The 19,533-nt window shown below is 35.3% G+C and overlaps 1 protein-coding gene across 6 annotated transcripts in view; it reads right to left on the bottom strand.

The window, feature by feature from the left end:
- The window catches only part of TAOK1 (TAO kinase 1), a 148,937-nt gene that overhangs the window by 32,215 nt on the left and 97,189 nt on the right, over positions 1-19,533 (bottom strand). For 5 of the 6 annotated variants that reach the window (XM_027130502.1, XM_027130503.1, XM_027130505.1 and 2 more), the window contains 5 exons: positions 13,239-13,332; positions 11,612-11,693; positions 8,977-9,144; positions 6,891-7,094; positions 3,166-3,300 (listed from right to left, as the gene is read on the bottom strand). In XM_027130502.1, coding sequence (XP_026986303.1) covers positions 3,166-3,300; positions 6,891-7,094; positions 8,977-9,144; positions 11,612-11,693; positions 13,239-13,332 — 683 coding nt within the window. The remainder of the gene's footprint in view (positions 1-3,165; positions 3,301-6,890; positions 7,095-8,976; positions 9,145-11,611; positions 11,694-13,238; positions 13,333-19,533) is intronic. The other variant, XM_027130507.1, reaches the window with a different exon arrangement.

Below are 19,533 nucleotides of genomic sequence, written 5' to 3'. Positions count from 1 at the left end.
ATGGCTCATGGGCTCTAGAGCACAGGCTCAGTAGTTGTAGCACACGGGCTTAGTTGCTCTGCAGCATGTGGGATCTCCCCGCACCAGGGCTCAAACCCATGTCCCCTACATTTGCAGGCGGATTCTTAACCACTGTGCCACCAGGGAAGGCCCTCTTTTTTTTAAAAAATAGCCATCCTAGTGGATGTGAGGTGGTACCTCTTTGTGGTTTTGATTTGCATTTCCCAAATGACAAATGATATTGAGCACTTTTCATGTGCTTGTTAGCGACTTGTATTACATTCTTTGCAGAAATGTTTATTCAAGTCCTTTACCTATGTTTTAATTTGGTTGTTTAAATTGGAATTTAAAACTAAATAATTTTAACCTCTCATCAAGACAACAGTAAGAAAAAGACTAGGTAAACCACAGATGAAGAGAAAACATTTGCAAGATATATATGAGATATAATACTTGTATCCAGACTATACAAAGAACTCGTACAGATCAATATTATAATGTGAACATCTGAGTAAGAAACCAGGCAAAAGAGTTGAAGAGACACTTCACTAAAGAAGATATATGAACAGACAATAAGCACATGAAAAGGTGCTTATTATGGTGACATCTTTAGTCACAGGGAAATGCAAAAAACAAACAAAATAATCCACTATGAGATTCTATTTCACACCCACTACAATGGCTAAAAAAAGTGACAACACCAAATGCTGGAGCGGATATAGATCAACTGGAACTCTTACACATTGCTGATAGGCACGTGTAATGGTACAACCATTTTGGAAAACTTTTTTTTTTTTTTTTTTGCGGTACGCGGGCCCCTCACTGTTGTGGCCTCTCCCGCCATGGAGCACAGGCTCTGGACACGCAGGCTCAGCGGCCATGGCTCACGGGCCTAGCCGCTCCGCGGCATGTGGGATCCTCGGACCGGGGCATGAACCCGTGTCCCCTGCATCGGCAGGCGGACTCTCAACCACCGCGCCACCAGGGAAGCCCTGGAAAACTTTTTGACAGAGGAAGTTAAACATATATATACCCCATGACTCAGCAATTCTACTCTTAGGTATTTACCAAAAAGAAATTAAAACATAATGTTCACATAAAGGCTTGTATAAGAATGTTTATAACAATCTTATGGGTAATAGCCCCAAACAGGAATCAAACCAAGTGTTCCTCAATAGAAGAATGGATTAAAAAATTGTGGTATATTCACACAATGGAAATATATTTACAGTAATAAAAAAGAATGAACTTTGATGAACACAATATAGATGAATCTCAGAAACATTAAGCTGAGCAAAATAAGCCAGACACAAAAGAGTACATTCTGTGTGATTCCACCTATATAAAATCCAAAAACAGTTAGAACTAACAATAGTGAAGAAACAGAAAGTGGTGGTCATGAGAGTGGAGACTTGACTAAAGAGGGGTATGAGGGAACTTTGTGGGATGACAATAAATTTTAATTTTTTTTTTTTTTAGTCGATGGTTAACATAATGTGTACCACTAAAAATACTTCAAATTGAATACCTAAGATCTACGCATTTTATTGTATGAAAAAAATCCAAGGCATAAGTCAGCCTGAGTTATGGTACGTGGTAATCATATTGAATAATATAGTTACTCATATCTTTGTACACAAATATACCTACTCTCTGAATGTTTTACTTGAAATAAATGGACTTACTAGGTTTAAGGATATGGATCTTAAGTTTTCTAAAACTTTTTTTTTTTTAATTTATTTATTTTTGGCTGTGTTGGGTCTTTGTTGCTGCGCACAGGCTTTCTCTACTTGTGGTGAGCGGGGCTACTCTTTGTTGCAGTACGAGGGCTTCTCATTGCAGTGGCTTCTCTTGTTGCAGAGCACGGGCTCTAGGCACGCAGGCTTCAATAGTTGCAGCACACAGGCTCAGGAGTTGTGGCTCACGGGCTCTAGAGCACAGGCTCAGTAATTGTGGCGCAGGGGCTTAGTTGCTCCACGGCATGTGGGATCTTCCCGGATCAGGGCTCGAACCCGTGTCCCCTGCATTGGCAGGCGGATTCTCAACCACTGCGCCACCAGGGAAGCCCTAAAGCCATAACTTTTTAAGACTGTCCTTACGGAACTCCCTGGCGGTCCAGTGGTTAGGACTCCTGGTTGGAGAATTAACATCTGCAAGTCATGCAGCGCAGCACAACTAACTAACTAATTAACTGACTAAATAAATAAAGTATCCTTAATTAATTTGAGGGAGCCAAAATTTGAGACAGAAGGCTTGCTTGGGAAACACTTAATATGTGCCCAGTCACAAAGATGTTTTCCCACAAGCTGGCCCCTGTCCAGGTATTCATTAAAATAGTCATGAAAAAATTAAGCAATCATTGTTTGCTACTTGCTCTCTTCAAAGAATTATTTACATGTTGTAGAATAGTAGGAATGACTTGACTTATGGCAGGGGATGGTGTTTTTGACCTTAGACATCATTCAGATTCATGGGCCACAGCATGGGATTTATAAGATCTGCTATGTAGTTGATAATTCAGATAACTCCCATATATTTTTTTCTTTCTGTCATATTTTCTACTAACCTATTTTCCCTTTGATATCTTAACGTATTTTCTTTCTATCCCTAGTAAGTATCCTTTATCATGTTTTGGACTTACATATCTGACTGATTAGGGTTATGAGTACCCCAGTATAACAACATCCTTGTAATGAACAAATAATCCATTTTTATTATTTGGGAAATCAGAAGAACTACATTTTGAGTACATCAAATTGGATTACCTCCTATTTTCCAAACATCCCCTCCCTCATTTTGGTCAATTCTTAGGTGGAAATTACATTTTTCCTCTCCCCTGTGCCTAAAACCAACTAATTATTAAAGGCTCAGATGATTTATTTTATAAATACTCCCTTTATGCCCCGATTCAAAGGTAATCTGAATTCCTATTTAGTACCTTTTAGCCCTCTCAAGCTAATTCAATATATTCAAATATATTTCTTATTTGTGTACACATCTCTCAGAGTGCTTTGTATAATATCTTTCTCATAAGAGGTAATTAAATGTTAAATAAATGTTTTGCAAAATAAACCCAGAATAAAAAAAAAAAGAGATAATTATACTTGAGTATAGGTGCCAAGGTCCAACATGAAAAATATATTTCTAATTTGCAGTAGTACATACCAGTGATGCCGTCCGTATAGTAGCAAAGTGTTCTCGATTACGGTAGTGTGATTTATGACGAGATACTTGGGGTGGAGATTGTGGATCTGATGCCCTTGTTCTAGGATCTCCCTCTTCTCTGTAATTTTCTTCCTCCTAGGCAAAGAAACAGACATTACTACGTAAGGCCAACACAGTTCACGTGAACTTTCAAGAAAGTTAAAGTTTAAACACAACTTGATCAATAAATCTCAAAGACATAATCTTAAAAAGCAAAAACAAAAAATGGGAATGCTGACATTTTATTTTCAACACAATTTGAATCAGGAGACATTATTTCCTCAGTGTATGAAATAGCACACAGATTCATGATAAGGAAATGTATATGGCTAGAGTTATTAACAGTCATTAAATGCAAAATTAAAAAGTTTTAACATAACTTAAAAACGAAGATAATAAAGCATGCAGCCAGTATTTTAAACAGCAGTAATAAAATTAATTACTCTAAGGCTCTTGGGCTTTAAAAGTAATAATATAGTTTAAAAAGATCTTTATAATACTTCTGCCATTTGTCCAAGTAAACAAAAAATAGTTATACAAATTTTGAGAACTTATGTCTTTCTTGACATATACCTTAGTTCATTAACTGAAGAGGAAGTCAACTAGCAACCAACTAATTGTGGGAATAATCTTTTTACAGCTAATCCTCTTACCTAAGAATATAAAAATTAAACATGGTTTTTCCCTAAATAACACTACTTAACTAAATCATTCTTGAAAACTGTGTGTTAAAACATTTGTAATATAAATTTTTCCATTTTAACCATTTTTACGTATACAATTCAGGGGCGCTGATTACATTTTCAATGCTGTGCCACCATCCCCACTATTTCCCAAACTTTTCCATCACCCCGAATGGAAATTCTGTATCCATTAGCAAAAATTCTCCATTTCATCCTTCAGTCAGCCCCAGGTAACCTCTAATCCACTTTCTGTCTCTATGAATTTGCCTATTCTAGATAGTTCATATAAGTGGAATTATACATTATTTGTCCTTTTACATCTGACGTATATCACTTAGCATAATGTTTTCAAGGTTCACTAATGTTGTAGCATATATCAGAATTTCATTCCTTTTTACAGCTGAAAAATATTCATCGTATGTATATACCATGGTTTTGTTTATCCATTGATCTGTTGAGGGACACCTGGACTGGTTCCACCTTTTAGCTATTGTTCCTAATAACTTTCTAGGTAACACTACGCTGTGAAGTTTAAAAGGAAGCATTCCTATTAACTGCTAAAAGGAGTTATCTGCTCTTCAAATATTTTCAAGAAAATTCAAAATGTTGCATTTGAAAGTATGAAGACTAATGTACTAAACACCAGTATTTCCTAAACCCAGAATTTATACTTTTCTTTAATTACACTATATCTTAAAGATGTAAACATTATGGATAACGCAAAAGTCACTTTTGGTCACCACCCATCCTAACCCATTCTCCCACTCTTCAAAGGCAACGGTTATATTATAATGAATTTCATTAGTAAACCTACTAGTTTTTTTTTAATCTACTATTTTTAAATACTTTATTTTCCATCTAAGTAACTTCAAATAATACATTATACATAGTATTTCTGTATTTTTTCTTCTAAGATTTTTAAAAATATTCTTTTTGTTTTCTCAAAACATTAGTTTCCCAAATGCAGACATTACATTGGGAATTAACAAGCCTACTGCCATTCTAAAATAAGTTACCTAAAATTGTTCAAAACTTCTGAAACAGCAAAGAAAATAAAAGAAAAATCTCAAAGGGGATTAGGAACCAAGATGGCGAAGTAGAAGGACGCGCTCTCACTCCCTCTTGCGAGAACACCAGAATCACAACTAGCTGCTGGACAATCATCAACAGGAAGACACAGGAACCCACCAAAAAAGACACCCCACATCCAAAGAAGAAGCCACAATGAGACGGTAGGAGGGGCACAATCACAGTAAAATCAAATGTCATAACTGCTGGGTGGGTGACTCACAGACTGGAGAACACTTTTACCACAGAAGTCCACCCACTCGAGGGAAGGTTCTGAGCCCCACGTCAGGTTCCCAACCTGGGGGTCTGGCAACGGGAGGAGGAATTCCTCGAGAATCAGACTTTGAAGCCTAGTGGGATTTGACTGCAGGACTTCGACAGGACTGGGGGAAACAGAGACTCCACTCTTGCTGGAGGAATCAGACTTCCTGACTTCAGACTATACTACAAAGCTACAGTAATCAAGACAATATGGTCCTGGCACAAAAACAGAAACATAGATCAATGGAACAAGATAGAAAGCCCAGAGATAAACCCATGCACTTACGGTCAACTAATCTATGACAAAGGAGGCAAGGATATACAATGGAGAAAAGACAGTCTCTTCAATAAGTGGTGCTGGGAAAACTGGACAGCTACATGTAAAAGAATGAAATTAGAACACTACCTAACACCATACACAAAAATAAACTCAAAATGGATTAGTGACCTAAATGTAAGACCAGACACTATAAAACGCTTAGAGGAAAACATAGAAAGAACACTCTTTTACATAAATCACAGCAAGATCTTTTTTGATCCACCTCCTAGAGTAATGGAAATAAAAACAAAAATAAACAAATGGGACCTAATGAAACTTAAAAGCTTTTGCACAGCAAAGGAGACTATAAACAAGACGAAAAGACAACCCTCAGAATGGGAGAAAATATTTGCAAACAAATCAATGGACAAAGGATTAATTTCCAAAATATATAAACAGCTCATGCAGCTGAATATTAAAGAAACAAACAATCCAATCCAAAAATGGGCAGAAGACCTAAACAGACATTTCTCCAAAGAAGACATACAGATGGCGAAGAAGCACATGAAAAGCTGCTCAACATCACTAATTATTAGAGAAATGCAAATCAAAACTACAATGAGGTATCACCTCACACCAATTAGAATGGGCATCATCAGAAAATCTACAAACAACAAATGCTGGAGAGGGTGTGGAGAAAAGGGAACACTCTTGCACTGTTGGTGGTAATGTAAATTGATACAGGCACCATGGAGAACAGTATGCAGGTTCCTTAAAAAAACTAAAAATATATTACCATATGATCCAGCAATCCCACTACTGGGCATATACCCAGAGAAAACCATAATTCAAAAAGACACATGCACCCCAACGTTCATTGCAGCACTATTTACAATAGCCAGGTCATGGAAGCAACCTAAATGCACATCGACAGACAAATGGATAAAGAAGATGTGGTACATATATACAATGGAATATTACTCAGCCATAAAAAGGAACGATATTCGGTCATTTGTTGAGACGAGGATGGATCTAGAGACTGTCATACAGAGTGAAGTAAGTCAGAAAGAGAAAAACAAATATCGTATATTAACACATGTATGTGGAACCTAGAAAAATGGTACAGATGAATCGGTTTGCAGGGCAGAAGTTGAGACACAGATGTAGAGAACAAACGTATGGACACCAAGGAGGGAAAGCTGCGGGGCGGGGTGGGGATGGTGGTGTGCTGAATTGGGCGATTGGAATTGACATGTATACACTGATGTGTATAAAACTGATGACTAATAAGAACCTGCTGTATAAAAAAATAAATAAAATAAAATACAAAAATCCAGAAAAAAAAAAAAACTCCTCTTAAACTAAAATTATTTACCAAAGTTGAAATTTTTTTTCACTGAAATCCAAATACTCACAGGTTTTAAATGGATGACAGAACTATTAGACATCACTGTGTGGTCTCCCTCCATCATGTCTAGCTCACTCTTGTCATCCGAGGCATCTGGAAGACTGTTAACACTACTGCTTTGGCTACTGGCACTGATGGACATACTGGGAATAGACTGATTACTTCCAACACTATTCACTGTTCCTGTCCGTCCAACACCATGATCTTGTTCCTAAGGAAAAAGAGCATTAGGTTCAAATATCTGTATCTCTTCCGATTTCTTGAACATAAGCACCAAGCACACTGCTTGGCACACAGTCTTTAGAAAGTCAGAGGTGTATCATGAGACATTTCCTTTATTTGGTGAGACCAGGAAGTTAACCAACTGCTAACAGAAAAATAAACAAATAAAAATGACCAACAGGTAAATAACAAAAACCAAACCAACTGTGTGAAAAAGGCAGTTTATCAGTTTTGGGTTATTTCCAAAGTACAGCATTTTCTCTAAATTGTTTGACACTTTTTGAAATTCATTTTTACCACACATCTCATGGGTTATATAGAGAGATTCTGCTCATTTCTCATTTCTCATTCCCATCGTTAAAAGAAGCTTTACTATGTATGCCAATGTGCACTATGAAGGGACTGGATTTAAAGAACACAAAACCCTTTTTTCCCACCTGGGATCTTACACAGGAATTCCGTGTCGGTCCAGTGGTTAGGATTCTGCGCTTCCAAGAAACAAAAGACAAGCCCCAACCTTTAAAAAAAAAATCCTAGAAACAACTCCTTTTAGTTGTTATTTTTTTGTTGAAGCCTTTTGAAGTGTATTTTTCTTTCTTATTTAAAATATAGTCTCTAGCCTATCCTTCTACCACCAAATAATTTAATTCCTATTTTTCTGTAAATTAAAAATTATGTATTACATATATATTTAACCACAATCACAAGAATGTTTTTGTGAAGTAACCAGGCAAGCCATGGTATCTGGGTACCAACATTACAATAGTCTTACCATACCAAAATTCTATAAGATATGCAGAATTTAATAAATATGGACACATGGTATATATAGAGGAACTTTTCTTATGTCTCTAGCCTAACAGAGATGCTGTTATAGATTAAACTACATGAGAATCTTATTAATTTCACAACTTTACTTTACCACAACTTTGTTTCATATATCTAGAATAACCCAAAACAATTTTCAAAAGACTATCAAAAGAACTAAAAAATAAAACAAAAATACCCAAAACTGTAGGTTAATAAAATCTTGCATTTTATAGTTCATTAATTACGTAGCACTATTAAAAATAAAAGTAATTAACTGCTGCTCCTAGTTTCAGAATGCAAAGTGATCTCTCTCACTGGAAAACAGAAAAAACAAATCAAAGCTCTGGAATTCTGACAGAAGCAAAGAAGAAAACTGAAAATATTTACAGTAAAAAAGATAGCTTTATATGTATATTTCCATGTGAGAAAGTTCTGTAACATATCCATTGCAAATTTATATTTCCATTCTCCCTAAAAGGCAACAGGGAAAGAACTTGACCTTAAGAGTGACAGCTATTTGAATTTGAACCCATATGGCTCTACCTACAGTGAGTTAACCACTGACCCTTGCTTTTACTCATTTGTAAAATGAGTATTTTAGAACTGCGTAGATGGAATCAAAGTATGCAGAACTGAAAAGAAGTGTCCCTGGAAGAATGCTTGGTAACTTTCTAATGACTTGTGAGTGAGTACTGTCAACTTCCAGAGTCTATAGTTTCAAATACTTTCAAAAGCATGTCCCACACAACTGGACAAGCAGGCAAAAAAAAGGGTTCAGTGTCCAAGATATTTGAGAGGGACCAGATTAAACAAAGTTGAACCAGTTTCTTTAATACAAGACTTCTCAGAGCTTTACTATGTATGCCAATGTGCACTATGAAGGGACTGGATTTAAAGAACACAAAACCCTTTTTTCCCACCTGGGATCTTACAGGACCAGTGTTAAGAAAACACAACCTGAGAACCACTGATGTAAGAGATTCGTGATGTAAAAGACAAGTTGCATAAGTAAAGAAGCCAATGAAGAGAGCTCAATATTTGCATCATTTCTAAATTATTACCTCTTCTTCTTCCTGTGCTTCTACTGCTGGTCCATTATGTGCCTCCTGGAAAAGGAGTTTCTTCATCTTTCGATACTGCAGATTGTCCAGCTCCCTTACTGCATCCTTTGTCCTCTGAATAAGATCTATTAACACCGTTTCAGGGCGCTCCCGAAGAACAAACATGTGCTGGATAAGAGAATGTAAAAGTCAAGTTGAAATCTATATATTTTTCAGTTAGTACAAATGTACCCCTTCTTAGACCCTAGAGATACTATCCTGAATAATCATGATAGATAACGCATATAATCTATAGCTATTTAATTCTATTACATTTCTGACATCTTATATTTATGAAACTGTCATTTACATATATTCACTCTCTGCCTACGTAACTACCCCCGTACATTTTATAAAAACTTTGCACATCATACTTTTGTTGGTCAACTGAAAATGCAGAGTTGAAATGATAAAAGGGTTTAATTAAACACTAAGAGGTAAGTCCAGTTAGAGCCCTAAACAAAGGCTAAATAAAGGTTTACATATTCTTATAACTGTTGATTTCACAGAAAAGGCACGTCAGTTCTGAGTTTTATTAGGTTTCAACAGAAATGCATTTACTGATGGTGAATTATGTAATATAAACCTGGATATTATGGTTTTCTTTGTATGTTGCATAAACAATACTCTTCATAAAACACTAGCAGTTGATTAAAAGCCATTATATTATTAGTGATTTTTACCACTAACATTTAATAAAGCTTAACGTTATCAAATAAAGTAGAAAGAACAATTCCAACTTTAGAATATCACTGCTACATTTTGATACCTTTCTTTTCAGAAATTTTCTATGTATAGACTTTTGTTTTGTAGATACAGTTAGTATATAGATTGCAGAAAGATACCTTCTGTCCTTGAGTTCATGAGATACCCTTGAATTTTTGTAACACTTTTACGTCCTTTGTTAGCCAAATTTATTTCTTCTCTATGCAGAGTCCTAACTATATCATATTTGATTCTACTTTCACTATCATAAGTATTGTTATTTCAAACTCATAAACATGATGCCTACAGAATATTTCATCAAATCTTTATGCCATAATTATTTAACCATTACCCTAATTCTGGACAGTTTATTTCCAACTTTTAATTCTGAGATAAATAGCTTCATATGTAAAAAACACCTTTTTTCTATTAATTTTTTTCTTTATGATGGATTGTGAAAGAAATGTCATTAGGCCAAAGGGAAAGAAGCACTTGATAGCTACTTCCTATCGTTTCCAATAAGGCTGTGCCAATACACACTATGGACCAGGTAAATGAATACTATATACAGACTTGGGACCTAATCACCAAATACCAAATACCTAGGCCTGGTGGGTTGGGTTATACCCAAAGAGCTTCTTTCACCTATATTAGACAAGTGTAAGAAGCAAATCACATTCTTCCTTTTTCCTAAGCCTTAGCTTGGTATGTACCACTATTTACAATATTCAGTCTTCTTACCCAAAAATAATATATTTAGAAATATTTCTAAGTTTGACAGTTTTCTACATATAGATCTTGCTTATTTTTCACTAATATAATTCCTAGCTTTACTAAATCTTTTGTTGCTATTGTGAGTACCAATTTATTCAAGCTTTCATTTCTGACGGTATGAGTGCGCTTACTGCCTAAAATTCCCCAAGCATTACTGAAACTTTATACTGCTCTTCTACATGCTAAAGTTGCAAATAATACTATTGAATATATATAAGATCCTTTCAATTTCTTTGTATCTTTAATTGATGTGTGTTGGTGAAAATAAACTGAATCCCTCTGAAATTCTAAAACATTCATATAAAAATAGGCTACTTAAATTTTAGAGTGAAAAATCAACAAGATTTCTTAGGGTCACAAAGAGAATCAAATCTACTTACTATTGCTTTATGTAGATGTTTTAAGAACTATATTAAGTTCAACAATACTATTACTGCTATTAATAAGACAGTCAACTGCCAAATGAAATAAAATTTTTGAGAACAGAAAGCATATACCAATCATTTATTTAAATTAGGCAATGAAAGTTAGTGAAAACTGAATAGAATTTACATGATTTAAAAAATATTTTCATTGCTAAGTTAGAAAAATGTATTTCCAAAAAGGATAAATGATATCCATTTTAACAGTTTCTTTTAAAATCTCTTTCCTCCCACAATATTTTTGTAAATATATTACATGTCATTTCTTTCTTTCATATTATTTTAATACAGGACAGAAAAATACATAAAGTATGGTAGATATAAAAATTAGATCCAAAGTTAAACTATGCTTTACCAACTTTGAAATATGATATTGTTCCACATGAATTAAAATTTGTAATTATAACTCATGAATATATTATTGCACATATAAAAATTTAGCCATTTGGTACTATTTTGGATATTTAACTATATCCAAAATAACTATCCAGACACAGTAAAAACAATCAATTTTCAAAAAATAAATGAAAAAATTTAGCATCTAAGAAGAGTCTCAAGAGAGAACAGTATACAAAATTAGCATTTTAATTAAAAACTAGTAGAGAATACTTAATACTGATGCAGAATCAAAGAAAAATAAAACACATTCTTAAATAATTTCTTAGGGGTAGAAAACAGAATATAATTGAACTGACCTTTAAAAGTTCCTCTGATGTAGGGCGATCTTGAGGGATTTTCTGGAGGCAAGAATCTACAAAGTTGCGAAAATAATCAGACCTATTGTAAAGGAAAGTATCAAGTGAACATATTGCTATTTCCTTTAAAAACATCCACAAAACAAGGCATGTGCCTACTGGTGGGAGGGGGGATGGAAAAGAAATGATAAAAAAAGGAGATACTATATACATTTCATATATATCTATGAAAAGTTATCTAAAGCAACCAATGAATCTTCACCATTTTCCGAAGATAAATTTGCACAGATTATTTTAAAATTCTGCTCCCACATTTAAAATATCATAACTCATTCTATATTGAGGGAAAATTAGAAAAGCCAATATTTTCCTTTTAGCATTCAAATCTAAGATAACTTTATTTTTTTTTCCTTTCTATAAGCCACCTTTCTTTCTTCTTTGCCCCCTGGATCATCTTCTGTATAGAGTGATTCAGAATATCACTCCATTTGCTTTGAAGGGAGCATTTTGTATACCTAAGTATTTGATGTCCTACAGCAAATGGATAAAACTTCCATTAAATCCAGAAAACCAATTGAGATATTTTTTTAAAACATCAGAAGTCTTAACACATTATTATTATATAGTGTTACTGATGAGAGTTCAATGAGTAAGCCAGTAATAATTTCTCCATCGATGTTTGTAATATTCAAAGAAGACCTTAAGTTCTTTACAAGCAAAAAAGGAACTCTTTTTTGAATCCCCAACGTATCAATTGAACACAGTGTGAAGACAGTCTGTGTTCAATATATTTATTACTTATATGTACCATAATACTAAAGTCTGAGCCAAAAGATTCCTTCTATGTATATCTACAAAAGTACTAAGAACTATGAATGTGTGTTAATTAATCCTTAAAAAATAAAGTATTGCTAACTTACGCATCTACCTTTTTAAAAATATTTATTAAATATGCTACATATACCCCTGGAATTTTTCAAATGCTAGATACACCTGAGGAATTAATTTCCCAGTAAAATTTTCTGATAAAAATCCTCATTTTCTAAAACTGTCAATCAGTTCTCCATAAACTTTTTTACATGAATGAATGTAACTTTATCACAACAAGGAAGCACTAGAAGAAAAAAAACATTAAGCAGTCTGAATAACAAATGTCATAATAACAATTAGAATGATTCCAAAGTTATGAATTATCTGGTAATTCTGATAAATCAAACCATTTTACCTATGTCTTATACTATATAAATTATAAACCATTCTCCAACTGAACTTCACTACAGGTTGTGGCAATCTATATTTTAGTTATAAAATATTATGTTTAAATCATGCTATTTATTATATAATCAGGGTTATGTATGTTCCTAAAGTTCAAAAAACTAAATATAATTTTTTTGTGAAAAGCAAATACTTTTTGTTTCCATGTGGCATCATCTATCCTTTGTTTCTGAACTAAGTTATATATATGCTAAGAAAGCAGACATAATAAAGGATAAACATGATATAACCTATTTTAATATCTTTTCAGGTAATACATTTTACCTAATTGAAATGAAATCACTTTGATAACATTATGAAAAAGCATTTAATTTATACAATGTCGAGTAATATATCTCTTAGCAATACTCACCATTCATTAGACTGTAGTGTAGGGGATTCATTTTGGGCTATGTGATATAAGGCACTCATTGCATTCATATTAAATAAAGGAGGCTTCCTTTCCGCTGTAAAAGAAAGAAAACTTTCCTGTTAAAATATGTGCCTGTTATACAGGGACATACAAGTATTGTTAAAGTTTTTTTGTTTTTGTTTTTTTTTGAAATAATTTTAAACTTAGCAAAAAAAATTTCAAGTAGAGTTCAAAGAACTTTTTCAAGTGAGTCAATGTACAGTAAATTGCTGGCATGATGCCCCACCCTTCCTAAATACTTTAGTGTATATTTCCTAAACATATTCTCATACTAAAAAACCATAACACAGCCATTAAACCGACCATTAATACTGATACATGACTATCATCTAAATCCTCAAACCCCATTCAAGTTTCAATCGAGTATCCCAATAATGTCCTCTGTAGCAAAAGCGTCCTTTGGTCATTTGCATCCTTCAAGGAAATTATCTATTTTATCTAACTTGTTAAATTTATTAACAAAGTTGTTCATAGTATTTCCTTATAATTCCTTCCTTCCTTCTTTCCTCCTTCCCTCCCTCCCTTCCTCCCTCCCTCCTTTCTTTTCTTTATTTTTTGGCTGCGTTGGGTCTTAGTTGCGTCACAGGGCCGGGGGGGCGGGGTGGGGTGTCTTCGTTAAAGCGTGAGGGATCTTTCATTGCCGCATGGGCTCTTCGTTGTGGTGTGCAGGCTTCTCTCTAGTTGTGGCATTTGTGCTTTCTCTCTCTAGTTGTGGTGTGCGGGGGCTCTGTAGTTTGTGGCACGCGGGCTCTCTCGTTGAGGTGTGTGAGCTCAGTAGTTGTCACGCATGGGTTTTAGTTGCCCCCACGGCATGTGGGATCATCGAACCTGCGTCCCCTGCACTGGAAGGTGGATTCTTTACCACTGGACCACCAGGGAAGTCCCTATAATTCTTTTAATACCTGTAAAATCTGTAGTGATGTCACCTCTTATTCCTGATGTTGTGTCTTCTCTCTTCTTTTCCTGATCAATCTGGCTAGTGGTTTACCAATTTTATTAATTTTCTCAAACAACTAGCTTTTGGTTTCACTGATTTCTCTATTGCTTCTCTGCTTTCTATTTAACTGATTTCTGCTTTGCTATTTTATTCTCTTTCTTCTGCTTATTTTGGGTTGAATTTCCTCTTCTTTTTCCAGTCTCTTAAGGTGAGCTGAAGTCATGACCTTGACAATTTTGAAGTATAAAAGACTCTTGAATATCCCTCAATTTGGGTTGGTCCTAATAATTAAATTTGGGCTATACAACTTTGGCAGGAATATCACAGAAGTAAATGTTATATTTTTCTAATTTATTCTATAAGATGATGTATGATTTCAAATGGTTTCATTATTGATGGTGTTCACTTTGATCACTTACGGTGGTGTCTACCAGGCTTCTTCACAGTAGTTTCTCTTTTTGTCTTTGTAATTAATAAGTATTTTGTGAGAAGGTACTTATATAAATATCCTGTTTCTCATAAAACTTTCATTTTATTCTTTATTATATGGACTTGTAGACTTCTATTTATTTAATAAGTTATAACCTGCTATTATCATTTATTTTGATGTTCAAACTGCCTCACATTTGAGCATTAAGAACCTTTTTATGATGGCTTCTATTTTTTTCACGTGGCCCCATCACTCCTTGATCCTTCCTTGCTTTCTGGCACACTAAGATGTTCCAGGAGCATCTTGTACTTTCCCCACTCCAAGAAACTATGGCAACGGATGTACTCACTGCTACTGAGGTGTCACTGTTCTTAGATCCTCTCAGTGGATAGAGTTAGGGCATACATGCACATTAAATATCTATATTTGTTTATTGAAAACAATTGAGTTCACCATAATATCACAAATCCAACCCAATACCATAGTATTTATTCCAGCTTATCCTCTTCCCATGATTTGTAATACCCCTCTCTGACAATGAAAAACCTCACTCTCATTATCTTTAATATATTTTCTTATTTGATAAATTTCCCCTGTATGTAACCAGCTGATTTTTGTGTATGATATAAGATAGTGGTCCATTTTCTTTTCTTTTCGTTTTTTGGCCATGTCATGTGGCTTGCAGGATCTTATTTCCCCAACCAGGAAATTGAACCCGTGCCATGGCAGTGAAAGTGCTGAGTCCTAACCACTGGACCACCAGGGAATTCCTGATACTGGTCCATTTTCACTCTTTGCATGTGGTTTTCCAGTTTTCCCAATACCATTTACTGAAGAGACTCTCCTTTCCCCATAGTCTATACTTGACCTGTTGCTGTAAATTAATTAACCATATAGGCATGGGTTTATTTCTGGGCTCTCTATCCTGTTCCATTGATCTATGTGTTTGTCTTATGCCAATATCATACTGTTTTGATTACTAAAGTTTTCTAATACAGTTCAAAACAGAAGTATGATACCTCCAGCTTTCTTCTTCTTTATCAAGATTGCTTTTGCTATTCAGCGTCTTCTGTGATTCCATACAAAGTTTAGGATTGTTAGTTTTATTTCTGTGAAAAATGCCATTGGAATTTTGATGGAGATGGCACTGAATCTGTAGACTGCTTTGGATAATATGGACATTTTAACAATATTTATTCTTCCAATCCATGAGCACAAAATATCTTCCCATTTATTTGTGTTCTTTTCAATTTCTCTCATAAAAGTCTTATAGTTTTCAGTTTACAGGTCTTTAACCTTCTCAGTTAAATTTATTCCTAGGTATTTTATTCTTTTTGATATGATTGTAAATGGGATTGTTCTCTTAATTTCTCTTTCTTATAGTTTGTTATTAGTGTACAGAAATACAACTGATTTTTGTATACTGATTTTGTACCCTGCAACTTGACTGAACTTGTTTATTAGTTCTAACAGTTTGCTGGTGGAATCTTCAGGGTTTTCTGTATATAATACCATGTCATCTTCAAATAGCGACAGTTTTACTTCTTCCTTTCTGATCTGGATGTCTTTTATTTCTTCTTCTTGCCTATCTGGACTTCCAATAAAAGTGGCAAGAGTGGGCATCCTTTTCTTGTTCCTGATCTCAGAGGAAAATATCTTAGCTTTTCACTGTTGAGTATGATGTTAGCTTTGAGCTTGTCATATATGGTCTTTATTATGTTGAGGTATGTTTCCTCTATACCCACTTTGTTGTGAATTTTTATCATAAATGGATGCTGAATTCCGTCAAAAGCTTTTTCTGCATCTACTGAGATGATCATATGATTTTTATCCTTCATTTTGTTAAAGTGATGTACCACACTGATTGATTTGTGCATTTTGAACCATCCTTACATGCTTGGAATAAATACCACTTTATCATGGGGTATGATCCTTTTACTGTATTGTTGAATACTGTTTGTTACTACTTTGTTGAGGATTTTTGCATCTATGTTCATCAGGGATATTGGCGTGTAATTTTCTTTTCTTATAGTGTCCTTGTCTGGTTTTGGTATCAGAGTAATGCTGACCTTGTAAAATAAGTCTGGTAGTGTTTCCTCCTCTTCTGTTTTTTGGAAGAATTTGAGAATGACTGGTATTAATTCTTCTTTAAATGTTTGGTAAAATTCACCAGTGAAGCCATTGGGTCCTGGACTTCTGTTTGTTGCGAGGTTTTTGGTTACTGATTCAATCTCCTTACTAATAATCAGTCTGTTTAGATTTTCTGTTTCTTCATGATTCAGTATTGGCACATTGAATATTTCCAGGAATTTGTCCATTTCTGTTAGGTTGCTCAATTTGTTGATGTATAACTGTTCACAGTAGTTTCTTGTGATTCTTTAGTATTTCTGTGTTATCAGATATAATGTCTCCTTCATCTCTTATTTTATTTGAGTTCTCTTTCTTTTATGGAAAGTCTATCTAAAGATTTGTCTATTTTGTTTATCTTTTTTAAAAAAAACCCAGCTCTTAAGTTTCACTGTTCTTTTCTATTGTCTTTTTAGTCTCTATTTCACTTATTTCTGCTCTGATCTTTATTTCCTTCCTTCTACTAACTTAGGACTTAGCTTGTTCTTTTTTTACTAATTCCTTGAGGTGGAAAGTTAGGTTGTTTATTTGAGATTGTTCTTATTTATTAAAGTAGGTATTTATCACTATGAGCTTCCCTGTTAGAACTGCCTTTTTTAATCATTTAAAAAAAATTTTATTGGAGTATAGTTAATTTACAATGTTGTGTTAGTTTGAAGTGTAGAGCAAAGTGAATTTGTTATACATATATGTATATCCACTCCCTCTCTCTCTCGTTTTTTTTTTTTTTTTTTTTGTGGTACGCGGACCTCTCACTGTTGTGGCCTCTCCCATCGCGGAGCACAGGCTCCGGACGCGCAGGCTCAGCGGCCGTGGCTCACAGGCCCAGCCGCTCCGCGGCATGTGGGATCTTCCCGGACCGGGGCACGAACCCGCGTCCCCTGCATCGGCAGGCGGACTCTCAACCACTGCGCCACCAGGGAAGCCCTCGTTTTTTTTTTTTTAGATTCTTTTCCCATATAGACCATTGCAGAGTATTGAGTAGAGTTCCTTATGCTATACAGCAGGTTCTCATTAGTTATCTAGAACTGCTTTTGCTGCATCCCATGTTTCACTGTTTTTTTTTTTTTGAAATCCCATTTATTACTTTGATTTTCCATTGTCCCTTAGTGGTTTTTTTGGGGGGCTGCATCGGGTCTTAGTTACAGCATGTGGGATCTTCGTTGCAGTGCACGGGCTTCTCTCTAGTTGCAGTGGCGCGCGGGCTTCTCTCTAGTTGTGGTGTGCGAGTTTTCTCTCTCTAGTTGTGGTGCATGGGCTCCAGAGTGTGTGGGCTCTGTAGATTGCAGCACATGGGCTCTTTCGTTGAGGCACGTGAGCTCAGTAGTTGTGGTGTGCGGGCTTAGTTGCCCCGAGGCATGTGGGACCTCAGTTCCCTGACCAGGGATCAAACCGGCGTCCCCTGCAACTGGAAGGAGGGTTCTTCACCACTGGACCACGAAGGAAGTCCCTGCTTAATCCCATATGTTTTAGTATGTTGTACTTCTATTTTCATTTGTCTTGAGATATTTTTTGATTTCTTCTTTGACCCACTGAGTGCTCAGTACCATCTTGTTTACTCTCCATATATCTGTGAATATTCCAGTTTTCTCCTTATAATTGATTTCAAGTTTCGTACGACTGTGGTTGGAAAGGAAGTTTGATGCGATGTTAATAATTTAAAAAAAACTTAAAAAAAAAATTTTTTTGGCTGCGTTGGGTCTTCATTGCTGCGTGTGGGCTTTTCTCTCTAGTTGCGGTGAGCGGGGGCTACTCTTCATTGTGGTGTGCGGGCTTCTCACTGCGGTGGCTTCTCTTGTTGCAGAGCACAGGCTCTAGGCGTGCGGGCTTCAGCAGTTGTGGCACGTGGGCTCAGTAGTTGTGGCTCATGGGCTCTAGAGCACAGGCTCAGTAGTTGCAGCGCATGGGCTTAGTTGCTCCGCAGCATGTGGGATCTTCCTGCCCAGGGATCTTACCCACGTCCCCTGCATTGGAAAGTGGATTCTTTACCACTGGACCATCAGGGAAGTCCCAGGTATTTTCATTTGTCTTGAGATATTTTTCGATTTCTTCTTTGACCCATTGAGTGTTCAGTACTGTTTTGTTTAATCTCCATATATCTGTGAATGTTCCAGTTTTCTTCTTATAACTGATTTCAAGTTTCATACGATTGTGGTTGGGAAAGAAGTTTGATGTGATTTTAATCTTCTTAAATTTATTAAGACTTGTTTTGTGGCCTAACATAAGATCTATCCTGGAGAACATTCCGTATGCGCTTAAGAAATACGTGTATTCTGTTGCTTTGAGATGAAATGTTCTGTGTGTGTCTGTTAAGTCCATTTGGTCTAATGTGTCATTTAAGGTCAATGTCACATATTGACTTTTTGTCTGTGATCTAGTCACTGATGAACACGGGGTATTAAAGTCCCCTGCTATTATTGTATTGCTGTCGATTTCTCCCTTTAGGTCTGTTTATGTTGTTTTATATATTTAGGTGATCTTATGTTGGGTGCATAAATATTTACAAAAGGTATATTCTCTTGCTGAACTGACTTCTTTAATCATTATGTAATGCCTTTCTTTGTCTTTTATTACAGTCTTTTTTTTAAGTCTATTTCGTCTGACAAAACTATAGCTACCCTAGCTTTCTTTTGGTTTCCATTTATATGGAATATCTTTTTCCATTCCTCACTTTCAGTCTCTATGTGTCCTTATATCTGAAGTGACTCTCTTGTAGGCAACATACAGATGGGTTTTGTTTT

The sequence above is a fragment of the Aethalodelphis obliquidens genome, unplaced genomic scaffold (genome assembly GCF_003676395.1).
Source record: "Aethalodelphis obliquidens isolate GAN/ISIS:26980383/991018 unplaced genomic scaffold, ASM367639v1 scaffold38, whole genome shotgun sequence".
NCBI classification, from domain to species: domain Eukaryota; kingdom Metazoa; phylum Chordata; class Mammalia; order Artiodactyla; family Delphinidae; genus Aethalodelphis; species Aethalodelphis obliquidens.
This window is presented reverse-complemented; position numbering and strand designations above follow the sequence as displayed.